General features: G+C 41.0%; 1 protein-coding gene across 6 annotated transcripts in view; it reads right to left on the reverse strand.

Annotated features, from left to right (window-relative positions):
- Nucleotides 1–801: 801 nt before the first annotated feature.
- znf536 (zinc finger protein 536) overlaps nucleotides 802–13867 on the reverse strand; it is a 190286-nt gene continuing 177220 nt past the window's right edge. For all 6 annotated transcript variants that reach the window (XM_047579907.1, XM_047579905.1, XM_047579908.1 and 3 more), the window contains one exon: nucleotides 802–1124. In XM_047579907.1, coding sequence (XP_047435863.1) covers nucleotides 934–1124 — 191 coding nt within the window. In that variant the 3' untranslated portion in view covers nucleotides 802–933. The remainder of the gene's footprint in view (nucleotides 1125–13867) is intronic.

Raw genomic sequence — 13867 nt, forward strand, 5'->3', positions numbered from 1 at the left:
AATCGTCAAACCAGAGCAGAGCGAGACTTAACGTTGGCTAATGGATGCTTTAAATACGCCATTGATTGATTTGTGTTGTATATTTCAGGCCATTCTACCAGACTGGATATATATTAGAGAGAACGATGGAAGAGAAGGATGCAGGAGAGAAGGGGGCGACATGAGGGGCTCCGGCCAGCTGATGGGACTCAACTTGACCCTTTGGCGTCCCGTCCAGAGTCAGGTTACCACCACTGTACGACTCTGAGTGTGTGTTTTTGTGTGTGTGTTGTTGAATTGATTTCCTCTGCGATGACAGCTCCAGTCAGGCTGGCACCAGAGCCTCCCCCGCCCCCTTTCCTCTCTATCCACACACACACAAGCCACCATCGCCAGCACTAGCACTGCAACACACATATACAGTGCTCCCTACTCACACTGGAAAAAAATGGCAGCCATTGGTGTTATGTTCTGGTCTGGATGTGCATTCAAAAGCCCTTCTCTTTCTCCTCCATCTTCGATGCAGTAACTGTACTGCCAAATCATTTACATGGATCATTTTTCTTATAAAAGCATTATTTTTAGAGAAAAGTCTTTAATGATTTCAGATTACTTCACCTGACTTCTCTCTTGCATCCATCCTCCATGATTTGTCTGCAAACTATGAACCGTTTCCACTCGTTTTCATTTCCACCCTGGCACATGACCCACTGTGCTCAGTCACTGCTGAATCACCTCATCACAAATACATAGATTAGTAATGCATTTTAGTAAATGTTCACAGACGTCTACTAACACATATACAGTTTATTTACTTTGCGTTGATGTCATAGAAAGTGTGGTCTATGCAGAGGTGTCTGTTAGCTTCAGGTGGTTCACTCCTGCCTATGAGATGTGGTTTACCCAGACAATAACTTATATAGCAGAGCTCCATCTGCTCCTTTCACTGGTGTATTAGACACCAGCAACGGCATCATCTCCGTTCTTCTCCATAATGTCGGACTCAGGGCGGGAGCGTTTGAAGCGCCGGTCGGGGTATTGGCTGTTGTCGAAGGGCATGCGGTGCACGCACAGAACGTGAGTCTTCAGGTTGCCCTTCTGTGAGGCACTGTAGGGGCAGTAACTGCACTTAAATGGTCTCTGGCCTGGAAAAGATGCAGCAAGAAAAAGAAAGCAAAACCATTTTAATTTGACAGGCATTGAAGCTGAACAGTCAGATGATACATGCCTTTAATACTGATATAAGCAGGTCGCGGATGATTTTGGTTTGGCCGTTCTAAGTCTTTCCTTCTTCATACATTACGATACCTGAAATCAATCATACTTTTAGTATGATTGATAAAGTGAGGATATACACAAAACTGTCCATTTCACACCAAGTGGCTGGCTGAAATTTAGACAGATAGCCATTCTAATGTACATTCTAATTAGTTGAAACTGCATAAGTTTGGGCTCAGGAGGAGAAAACCCACGCAGACATGGAGATTACTTGCAAATTTCACATGAATAGACAGTATCAGGCTAATTACTTCTGACTGTCTCAGTTTGTGGTGATCACTAGGCCACAACTGCCTTTCCTCCTTTCCATCAATGTGTTCGTCTGTAACTCTAGTTTGAATGTTCAACTTTTTTCTTCTGACCACATGGAAGATGAGTGTGGGGAGCAAAGACTGAAAGAAGAGAGAGGAAAGAGCAAAAAGGAGGGGAAAAATTACTTCCCCACTGCCGACCTCCTTATGGAAACTAATGCATCACTAACAAAACAACACCCAACACTTAATACTTCCCTCTCTTTGTGCAGTTTGTGAGTTACCACAAATTCATCCGTGCTAAAGTTTTGCAACCCCTCGAGTCGATATGCATCTTTTCAAAAGGGTTCACGCATCTACTCTCTTGAACACAATAGCAAAGCGGAACAAGGTAAGGTATTTTTCTCCATCTTCCCTCCTTGCACCGGCACAAAATGTTCTCCCTAGATTGAATCTGATCATCACTGCAGCAAACACAATGGCCCTTAATAGCACCAGCCGTTTGTTTGAAGGATGCCGATTACACCGCCATCATAACCCACTTCACTTAGCTCACTCACTCACAGACAGACAGAGAGGACAAAATGGAGAGGGAGGGAGGAAGTCGTAGGGGCAGAATGAAGGGAGAGAGTTCTGAGCTCTCGCTAGTACTTTAGAATATTAATAACAGTACATTTGCCATTACTCTCGCTTTCCTTTTTCTTTATCTCTTATTCAATTTGAGATGCTCTAAATCAAATTAACATATGGGGTTTAAAAGAGGAGCAGGGATAAGTGCAGGGAATATCAATAGGTAAAAGGCCAGGAATTAAAACGAAACAGTTTGTTTGAATCGCACACTTGGCATACACATGGAGTCTTCTTATACTGTATAAAGATGCCCGCTAAAATATAAACACACACACAGCCATGATGTGAGGATACAGTGAGGCAATGCAAGATGTGTGGAAGCAGCTACTTTGTGTTTGGCAATCTGACACAGGCTTTGGAGCCTCGCCGGCTTTCTGATATTACATTGTTTGCTTCAGAGCCAGACAAAGGGGATTGCTACAAGTTTGGAGGCTTTGGATGTTCCAGTTGTCTGAATTTCCAGATAAGCTAGTCGGCGGCACACAATGAAGGTCCCCTTTATTCATGTGCAGTTTAATTTCACACTCTCTTACATTACGTTAAGTCCGAGAGGCAGAATATCTCATCCCATTTTACACTTAGGGAGAGCGAAATATGCCCCCAAACAACTCAACTCGTTTTTTCCTTTGCCTGCTTATTTATGTTAGTCTTCATGAACTTAAAATAAGAAGTTGAAAATAAATACAAATCAAGTTTTATCTCGGGGATGTTTAGGTAAAAAAAAAAGAGCAATATTATGCTTTGAAATGTGTGCTCTGGAAAAAAAGTTTAGATCAGCTCTATAAACTTGAGCAAGTATTGAGATTGAAATTGACTATACTGCAGAGAAACAGCTGATACATTGTTACGGATTAAAAAATAAGGCTCTCTCTCACTCAATCCCAATCACACATAAATATTTTTAGGCATTCAACAACACACATTGCCCGCGACTGAGAGGGGCAAAAGTTGCCATCATTAATCCATGTTCTCAGGCCTGTGCAAGAGACTTAAACAGGACGCAGGCATGCAGCACCAGCGTTCATTTTGATTTGTGTCACACCTCTCCCTGTCACTTTATTCACAACTGGTGTAAAACTGCAGTGTGTTATTTTACTTTTTTTTTTTCTTTTTTTTGTACATTTGTACCACCTTTACAGGTGGTCGAGGTTCAGCCTGCCTTCTAGGTTCATGAAAACAGGCATGTGAAGAATATTATTTGTTGTTTTGAACTCACTTATTTACTCGTCAGCGTTGTCACCAGGGTTAAGCAAGATTGCGAGTATATTAAAAAGGGAGTGGTTTTAATCAGAGAAATAAAATGCAATTGTTTGATTGTTACACAGAGGTTAATATTCTGAAGCACAAACAAATAACTCTCTACACCGCCCTGCAGGAAGGGCCTCAGATTTTGTGTCAATGCAGACTAAGTACACACTTCATCGTGCAGCCCAGAAATGTCCTGAACGCATAGAAAAGAAAAAGAAAAAATTCATGCACTAATGAGTCTAACCCACCTCTAACTGTTCTATATGCATAGCTTATTTGGCAAAACTATAATTTTTTAGTGTCTTTTTTTTTTTTTTTTGGACAGTTTATATCCTATATTTCACATTTCTATACACACTTTATTTTAGTAATTTGTCCCTTTTTGTCTTGACACTAAGTTGTCTGGCATGCCTTCAGCCTTTAGTGACAAAAAAAAAACAAGGGAAAGAGAAAAAATGGGGAAGAAAGGGAGGAAGGGAGAGACAGGAAGAGAAAAGAGAGGGAAAACAGTGGTCTTGTTTTCATTAGTGTGGCATTATCTAAGTCTGTTAATTAACCCCCTAAGGCCCTCGGCATAGAGATCAGAGGAAAAGGGGATGAGGAAGTGAAGAGGAGGGCAGCAAGAGAGGATTCAGTGGGTGGAGGTGTGAGTGTGTGTGTGTGTGTGTGCGTGCGCATGTGTAGCAACGTTAAATCACACCGCTGCCACAAACATGCCCATGTTTCACCTGCCACTCATCATGCACCCCACCCCCACACCAACCCTCTGCAAGCATTTTATCTTTACCCATAAACATGTGTTCTCTTTATCCACTCCTCCACATCTCTCTCTCTTCTCACCTCATCTCTCATGCTCCTCACCCCTCCCAATCCCTCTGCAGCATCTCTTCATCTTTCCTCTTCTCTCTCTCTCTCTCTCTCTCTCTCTCTCTCTCTCTCTCTCTCTCTCACATGCTTTTGAAAAAATGGAAAATGAGGGAGCTAGGGAAAACACCTTCTTGTTACTCTTCCTATTCCTATCTTTGTTCATGTTAGCATGTTAACAAATCATCTGACAGATAAGTTGCATATGTTTTGTTAAGTTGATTAATAGCAGTTCGGTCCGGCAAAAGTAAAGTTCCAGCATTTATTTCATTTGAAGTGGCAAAGTGGGAAGTAATAAAGTTACTCTGCTCTCAAGTTGTTATACACTCAGGCTGTGCTTACGTTGAATGGTCTGTTGCCATTTTAAAAAAATGCAGCGCGACTCGTGGAGAAGCGTTGTCTCGCCTGTGTCTTGTGAGAAGAGCCGTCTTAAGACTGCAACAGATGGCAGTGCTGGCATCAAATTGCATTTAAGAACGGCTGCATTTGGTTGGATGCCAGCACATTGTTCGCGGTCTGTATATGTGTATGTCTGTGGCAGTGTGTTTCAGTGTGCATATGTGGACACGACTACATGGTCCCTTATATACTGTATGTGAATGAATGTTAATGCAGTGTGTGCGTCAGTTTGTTATTTGTCTGTAAAATATATATAAACACATATATCTGCACAAATAAAGGATTCTCTGCTTGATTGTTGTAAATATCGGGGCTTCGTATTCTATTGTTATTATCATGCCACGCATCACTGGATATGGTTTGATTTCAGAGAGACCCATATGATACTATGTCTATAAAACATTTTAAAATGTATTTTACAGTAGAATCGTGAAGCAGAGATGACTATTTAAGGAAAGTGTTAATAGACGCAGAAAGCAGAAACAGGCAGAGGGTCTGTAGGCACAGAGACAGAAACACACAGAAGGTGTGAGCAATTAAATGTGCTAAACCATCTGTCCAATAACCTGCATGCATACTGCAGCACCTACATTACTCAGCAGATTGCAGCAACACCTTCACACACAAACACACACATATACACACACATGTACTGTATACCAGAATACAAGAATCCAAACCCACTGACTGAAAAATAAGTAAAAGCGATTTCTGCTGATCACATCCCTAGCTGGGCTCAACAAGAACCTGTTTTGACGTGACTGTACGGCTTCATTTCATAATCAAGTCTTTGCTGCATTTAACTGGTATCACACACGGATCAGCCACAACTGTGAAACCACTGACAGGAGAAATAAACCATCTTATGACAGTCAGTGTTCTGCTGGGGAACTTTTGGACATGTACCACCCACCTAGTAATCTTAATGATACTGCTTGATGGCAGCAGCCATCCCCAGCAGGATGCAGTCTGACACAAACACACACACAAAAACGCTTTAGGAACAACTCAAAAAAACACCTCAAGGTGTTGACCACCATGAGATGGTCCACAGAGGCCCCTCCCCTCAATCCATAGGACCCAAAGACCCACACTAACAAAATTCTGTTACCAGACACCACAGGAAACCCTCAGACGGCCCATGTTCATTCTCCGATGAGTCACAACAGTTTTGGAGGCACAAGGGAGACCTCCACAATATTAGGAGGGTGGTCATAATGTTATGCTTGATCAGTGTGTAAATGCTTAACTTTAGTTGCAAACCAAATTAGCCAGACTCAATTCTTATCAGAATATAATAGAGTCTTTTAGCATGCCATTTGGATTTCATTATAGAGCATTTCAACCAATACGGAGAACAAATGCCTCTGTGCACAGCTGTGGAGTCCTCCAGCCAGTCAGAGTCATTTTGCATGTGTGATAAATCCAAATCCATGATGCTAAAATGATATGGGTGACTACACTGGGGTTACTCATCTGTCCATCACCACATGCAGCTTGCCCAAACAATTTGATTATCCTGACAGAGCATAATCAGGTCCAACGTAAAGACTTTTGTGGGTCAGGGGATCTTAGGGCTGGCTTCCATGCTACATGATTTACTGTATATAGTTCAGTACAAACACACACAGAATGATGGAATGCTTCATCAGATGACCTTCCTGAGCACCTGACCAAAAGACTTTAGGGTGACTCGGACTGTGGCCTGAAAGCAAAGCAGCATATGGGGGAATGCCTTTATAAAAGTTGGAGGTGTGTGTCAGATGATGACCTCATCAAGTTCACAGTATGGAAAGAAAGGTCAGATTGTTAAAGTTGTTATCAGAGCTTTAACTTTGAGCTTCCTGAGAGGCTAATTTATACGGAGTCTAACTTTTAAATCATACTTTTACTTTCATACAATGCCAAATTCAGTTTTAAAGATATTTCTATAAATATACACACATGTGTCTTCCCACACCCGACCCCTCTAAAAATAAATACATTTACATGCCTTCAAACCTTCAAACAGCCTGAAGGGAATCTATCCTTCTATCCTTCCCTAGATTTCCTCTGATGAATTAAGATCATTTCCCTCAGCGAGCTGGCTTGTTGATAGAAAATTGGGCTGAAGTTTGGGGAATAACGATTTGGTCTGTTTCCTAGTTTAACTAGAGAAAACCAACACGCAAATAACACCAGGGGAGGCACTTAAGGAGAGGAAAGGAACCGTGGGTGGAGAGGGGTGGAGGGGAAGGAGCTCTTTCAGCATCAAAGCCAGCTAAAACGTCTCCACCAGGGACTAGGTCCCATGTTAAATACCAAACTAGATTATTAATTGCTGCACCAGCAGGACCTGTTAATAAAACCCCAAAATAGCAGCCCCATCTTCATCTTTATTCTATTTTCATGTTTTATGCTCCTTGTCTGGAGTCTGCCGCTGCTCTTTTTTATCCTTGTGCTCAGTTTGCTTCACAAACCCCTTCACTCAAACTTGCTGGGTTATATGAACACCTTTTTTTTCTCTCAATCAGTAACAGTCACCTTTTCATTCATTTACTCAATCACTAGCACTGACTCTCACCATCACACACTGGTGGGTTTAGTCTTTCACTCATACATAGACACATATTTTATTCATATTTCTCTCATTTTTAAACTCATACTTTCTGCACAACTTCTGTGTTGTGAAGGTCAGTCATCCAGGTCATGGTATATCCAAAATAGCATTTAAAAAGACAACTGGACTAGTAGTTCTAAGGGACCCCTACCTGGATCCCTTTTAAATGCTGTTTGGAACTTCTGTTATTCATATATACTTCCGTTTGATTGCTTACTTGTCGGTTCCCTTTATTAGAGAGATTGAGGGGCCTGTGTTGTCTCTTAGCTGTTCCTCGTACTGCACTCTTGTGGACAGAGATCTCAGATGTTGTTCCTGGAATCTGCTGGAGCCACACTCCCAGTTTGAGGGTCAAACCATAGGGACCACTGTTGCCTTCACCTCCTACATATTTTCTAGTTCCTCTTTCAGCCTTCGGTATTTCTCAGGCTTCTCACGCTTCTACTTCCTGATGTTACTATCACCCGGGATTGCTAAATCTATCACTATGGCCCTTTTCTGCTATTTGTCCATCACTACAATGTTCGGTTGGTTAGTCATCACCAGCTTGTCAGTCTGTAACCTCAAGTCCCACAGGATTTTGGCTCGGTCGTTCCCCACTACCTTTGGAGGTGTCTCCCATCTCTTCTATACTATACTATACACTGTAGTCACCTACTTTCATTGTTTAATTTTCAGTTTCTCTCATTTACTCATATTATCTGTCGAACCTACAAAGGTTCCTTCAGTCGTGTTTTCCCTCACTCATCCACTCACTCATCTGTTTGCTCACTCACTCAGCCAGTCATTTGTATCATTTTTCAGTCTCCATTCTTTTATGAGTCCACAGCAGTGTGTGTGTGTGTGTGTGTGTGTGGACGCCCAACCTGAGTCCCTGCTGAACTGAGGAAGGCACAATCTGCTGCTGACCTGTCACTGTACACAGATAATGGATGCCCAACTGTGTGTCTGCATGTGTGCGTGTGTGTGTGTACGTGTGTGAGTGTGCGTAGGCTGTCATCTGTGTTTCTCAGCAATGAGGAGAAAGAAAGGAAAGGAAAAAAATGGAGGGCAGTGGGGGTTGATAGATATGCCCGCCACCTGCTTCTCACTCACATTCTGACACAAAGAGCATCGGCTGCTCCGCAGTATTAATCATCATGAACTTCCTTTGACCTCAACACACAGCGATAACAGCTGAAAGTTAGGATAACACAGAGCAACAGGCAGACGCTTTATATACAATAAATAAATTTTAAAAAGTCCAATGACGACAAGGCGAACCGGTTGATGAAACTAAAATCTTTGTGCTCTCCCCTTAGAGGCTCAGCACTGAGCAAAGACCTGACGGCAGACAACTCAGTGGCTGACAATCAGAGCTGCTCAATGTGTTCATTGTAATGTATTATTACTGCGAAATAGCATTAAAATAAAACAAAGTGCATGTGTTGAAAGGCTGGTAGGCACGTCAACATGTATTAAAAAATTCTAAAATAGTAAAAAAATATGATACTTATGCCAGGTCAAGCTCAAATCCACTGCTTAGTGGTACCGTATGGCTTTAGTGTCATTAAACTGAGCTAAGCAGTAGGATGGATGGATGGATGGATGGATGGATGGATAGATAGATAGATAGAAACTGAAAAATTTGTACAGACACCTTAATACCTAATCTATGACAAAAAAAAGTTAAAATAAACAATAAAAACATAAAATACAGTATTTACAAGGATTATTAAATGAATAAAACAAAGAATTATTAATAATCTATAATTATAAATTATAAAAAATTATTAAATAAATTAAATAAGGTTCTAATATAATAATGTCTGGCATTGTCTTGGCTGAACAGAATCTATTACCTGATATTATGTTGCTTTAGCTTGGAAAACTTTAGAAACCTAAACTGAGATTTTATGACTTGCCTGTTGGGTCAGTAGTAACATTGGAATTTCTGCACCTCTGGTTCAGTTTTAAAGAGAAACATTCTACTACCAAAGGAGTGGGCAAAAGAAACAAAACAAGTGTTGTATGAAGAGTTTACTTAACTGATAGCATGTAAATCTTCATACACTGCACATTTTATATAGTATTACAATTAGAACTAGCTTGGCGATGTACACCATTAATACGCTGTAAATAATAATTTTATAATATAACAAAATGCACTGAAATTGTTTCCATTGCAGTTTTATTTTTTGGCCACATAGGATGGTGAGAGAACATACAGTGAAATGTGTGGCAAATATCGGGTCATTCTAATAAAATATTAAAAATGGTGTAGTGAGAATAATTTCAAAATGTGTCTTGGTCCTCCTCATAATGTAAGAGCCTTACAGAGAGAGGTGTAGGAAGCAGTCAGGAGCCAGCGTCACCACACATGCTGATCATGTATCAGCTGTGTTTGCTGGTAAACGGTGTAAGTGAGACAAGCTGCAGCCAAGGAAAACAGAAACTGTTATCAACACAAGAGTGTCGCAAAGTGTGTGTGTGTGTGTGAATGTGCTCGTTTCACATCACCCTGCCAGGTGCTCCTCAAGACTTGCAATTTGCACAAAACGGAAAACGCCATCATCACCAAGCTACAAGACTATCTCTGCATCTGTGTATGTACAGTATGTTTTCTTACAGATGCATGTACGAGTGCATTTTTCAGTCCATGTGCCTGTACATGTTTGCACTTCTCTCAATTCCAATTGGCCAGACAACTGTGTAAAACCAGAAAGAAGAAAAAACTCCTTCACAAACTGTTTTGAACTCATCTATTAGGATACTACTCCTGATACCCTGGAACATTGGCATTAGACAGAGATTTTTTTCACACTGATCAGCTTGTAAACACGATCGAGACTTGATCATGTTTTGCATTTTTCAAGTGTGATCCTGCATACAGAATTATGTGGCGAGAAGCTTAAATCCCTTCAGAATCAACAAATACCACAACTTTTTAAACCCCCTCCCAGTAGAGCTGTTCTTTACCCCCTTTCATAAGCTCTCCCTTCTTTCCTATCTCCCTCCATCATTTTCTTTCCATCGTCTTCCTCCACTGCCCTCTTTCCTGTCTTTTTTCCTCCCTGCACAGGAAAGCTTATTTGTCCGCTTTAAGTGAAATCACTCAATTCTTTCAGGAAGAGACTTTGGAGACCGTTGGTAACCGAGAGAGAGAGGGGGAAAGAAAGTATGTGTGTGTGAGAGAGTCTACCTTCCAAATAAGTTCCATTAATCATGGACCAGAGTCTAATGTAACTAATATTTTACAATTAGAGGAGACAAGATGGAGCTGGGGGCCATCTATCTCCCTTACACCACATGATCATCGATTCATAAGAGCTGAGGAGAGGGAAAGAGGGAGGCCGTGGTGCACTAGCCCTGCATACACCGCATACTCACAAACACACACACTTTGCTGGGCACACGGTGACCCACATGCAGACAGAAATACACCCACATACATAAGCACAGATGCTTAGCGGGAAACAGAAGGATGCATGAGAATGAGGGGACAAGCTGTCACATTAGCATTTATTAGTATATGCTGCGCTTAAAGTCGGACCTACAACTGCAGTTATCGTTGTTTATTGATAGTCTGCTGATTAGTTAGAAAATGCTGATTCTACATTGCAAGCCAACTTGAGTCTAGGAATAGCCTAGAATGTATTCTAATTACAGTAACACAAGTAGAGAAAGAGCATTGTAGCATTTTGGACTTAATGATTGATCCAAATAAATGCCTATTCATTAACTTTCTTGAGTGGCATATTGTGGATAGCGTTGTGCATTGTATCACAGCTCAGTTTGACCTAGGTGACAGAGCTAATGTAGTGACTGTAGGATAAAGTATTTTAACGTGATGTTTGGACTTCAAGTAAAAAAAAGTCTTTCCAGGCAACTGGACTTAAATAGTTTCTTCCAGAATCTCTACAAGTCCATTTGCCTTTCTTTAACGTTTTTGGAAATACGACTTTGGTAACTGTGTTGGTTTTATGGTACACTGGGGAATTTTGTAGACTATGCCCGTGGCTTCTGGTGTTCTGGGTACATGGGGATTTACAGTATTTTGGTAATTAAATCAAATCAATCAGCTATTCTAAAACAACAGACTTGATGGGATTGCAATCCTGGAATAAAATCAAAAATAATTAAACAAATAAAACGAAGAGGGAGACATAGACTTCTAAACTGGTGTTAAACAGCTACTAGGTCCATATCCCAAAAATCTGAGAGCACTGTGAAAGACTTAAATGCTACCTTAACCCGTTTGAAACCTACTTGAAACAATAACGTCCATGCATCTATAGCAGCATGACACGATGTGCTTTTGTTTGTCATTTGATTGGATATTAATCCTTTAAATTAATTCTGCTATCTCAACTTCAAACAATTTTCTTAAGGGGGAAATTATAAATTGCCTGTCTATTGATTATTTTTGTTTATTGATGAGTTAAATTAAAGAAATACATGATTGCCAAAGGCCCCAGATTCCCAGAATATATTCTGTAACAGTGAGCGTTCCGTTCTTCGGTGCAGCATGAGAGACCAATTCTGCACCAACACCTGGTCTACTGGGCCCTCTAGTGGGTTAACTGGAGAGCCGCAGCATGATATCCCTCAATCTAATGGTTAGGAAGGAGAGAACATTAGAGGCAGCCGAACAAAAGCAGAAAGACGGGTTCATCTGTAGGTCACCATCTGCCTAGTGACCAGCCAAACACTGGCAAAACTGCAATCACTGCAGAGGGCTGTCGTACACATGCAAGCAGACAATTATACAGCACATCCACATGCAGGCGCAGCAGTGCTTACGCACACGGCTGCACACAACGCAGCGTAGGAAAATGAAAAGAAATCCATGCTGAAGAAAGAGAGGAGACGGTAAATGAAAGACAGGCGGGGGGGTGACGTGACGAGGGAGGAAGTTAAATGAAGGGCAAAGAGCGATGTTCGTCACATCGAAAGACTTTGCTTCAAATGTTGAGATTGCTGGGAAGCAATGAACAGAGACACACACCAAGGCCACGTAGAAGGAAAGATGACCTAATGTGTTTTTTATTCAGACACGTGTGCTGTTACACAGATGCACGTCCGCTGTTATGTATAAGGGTGATATAATCAGACATGTCCACGCCACCATGTAAATGCGTGTGCATACTAAATGTTAGTGCACACAGTGATACCAGATCATACCCTAACTGTTCTCTCTCAGTCTCAAACCCAGCCATCTTAAATATCCTTTTTTGGGGGGAAGTGTGCGTGCATGAGTGTGTCTGTACAAACCAGTCAAACAGTTACTTTCCCCAGATGTGAGTTTTATTGGTAACAGACTCGGGAGATTTGTGGCAGGAGGGGCCCTCTGCATCTGGCGCATTGCAGTTGATCCGTTTAAAAATTAGTCAGGCATTGACCTGGGCAGCCTCCCGGTGGTTCAGCAACGTATGGGGTCCTGACTTTGGGTTAACACAAATACAGATTCCGTTAATGTGGTGCAGATCAGGTTTCAGACGACAGAGGGGGGCAACAAAACCATAAAATATGTCTTCCTTCTGTAAAGGGGAGTTGGCTGAAGCAGCTGGGCCGTGTGCGGCAGAGAACTTTGTGTTAACTTTTGATGTGTGGGAGATTTGTTGTGATTTTTACTGCTATGACAGGAGGACCACTCCGGCAGCAGATGTACACACACATAGGCATATTTAAAGGTAGTTTTGATGTTTATAGCTTTTATTGAGTTCTGACTCACTGTATGAACAGACCCTTATTTCTGCCTTGATCTTCTTTCTTCTGACTTTACCACAGGCTACCAGTTCCATCTGAAAGCCATATATGTTTTATTCTAATTATTGCTCATGTTTCTTTTCTGACGTGGCTGGTATTTTAAAGAGAAACAGAACATATGAAGACATTTTACATAACTAAGAGTAAACTACATACCACGCACCACACTAGTTTTGATCGTCATTCTATGTGGAAAATATTAAATCATGCTTCTGCTCTGAACCCTAAACCCCATAAAATAAGGCCCTAGAGGGGATTTCAACTCAAAACTTTTTAAATAGTGAGAGAGTTTGTAAGGTTTTCTTTTACTATTTATACTATATTAATGCGTACATGTGTGCCTCTGAATGACGTCCCGTTTAATAATGATTATAGCAATGCGGGGCATTCTACATGTTCGTATTAAAATGCAAAGAAATAATGATTGATCTGAAAGCATTACAGATGCAGCACAAAAGTATAGTTGAGTATGTGCGAGTTAAAGGATTTGATATGCTAGGTGTTTGCAGAGAATTTATATTTTCTCTGATAAAAATACATTAACCTATGAAATGCTTATAGTGTTTTGAATTAAATGTCCCTTTTTTCACTTTCAGGTTCCAGAACCTAGCAGCCAGAGTTCCACTGTTCTACTCTAATACAATAACCTCCTGCATAATGAGCATGTAGTTTGATAAATTGTGGTACCTTTCCTTGATAATCCAGCCATTGTTCAAGAACATTTGAATGCAGGACTTTATGCATTGTTACACTGGTATGTTGGGTTAAGTTCTGAGCACTGTATCCACCAGTAAAATATATTATTCATGCCTGTATATCTAAGTACACTGGGTGGTTACCGTGTGCGAAAACACAGTAGAAGTAGATTTGC

Source organism: Mugil cephalus, chromosome 3 (genome assembly GCF_022458985.1).
Source record: "Mugil cephalus isolate CIBA_MC_2020 chromosome 3, CIBA_Mcephalus_1.1, whole genome shotgun sequence".
Lineage (NCBI taxonomy): Eukaryota > Metazoa > Chordata > Actinopteri > Mugiliformes > Mugilidae > Mugil > Mugil cephalus.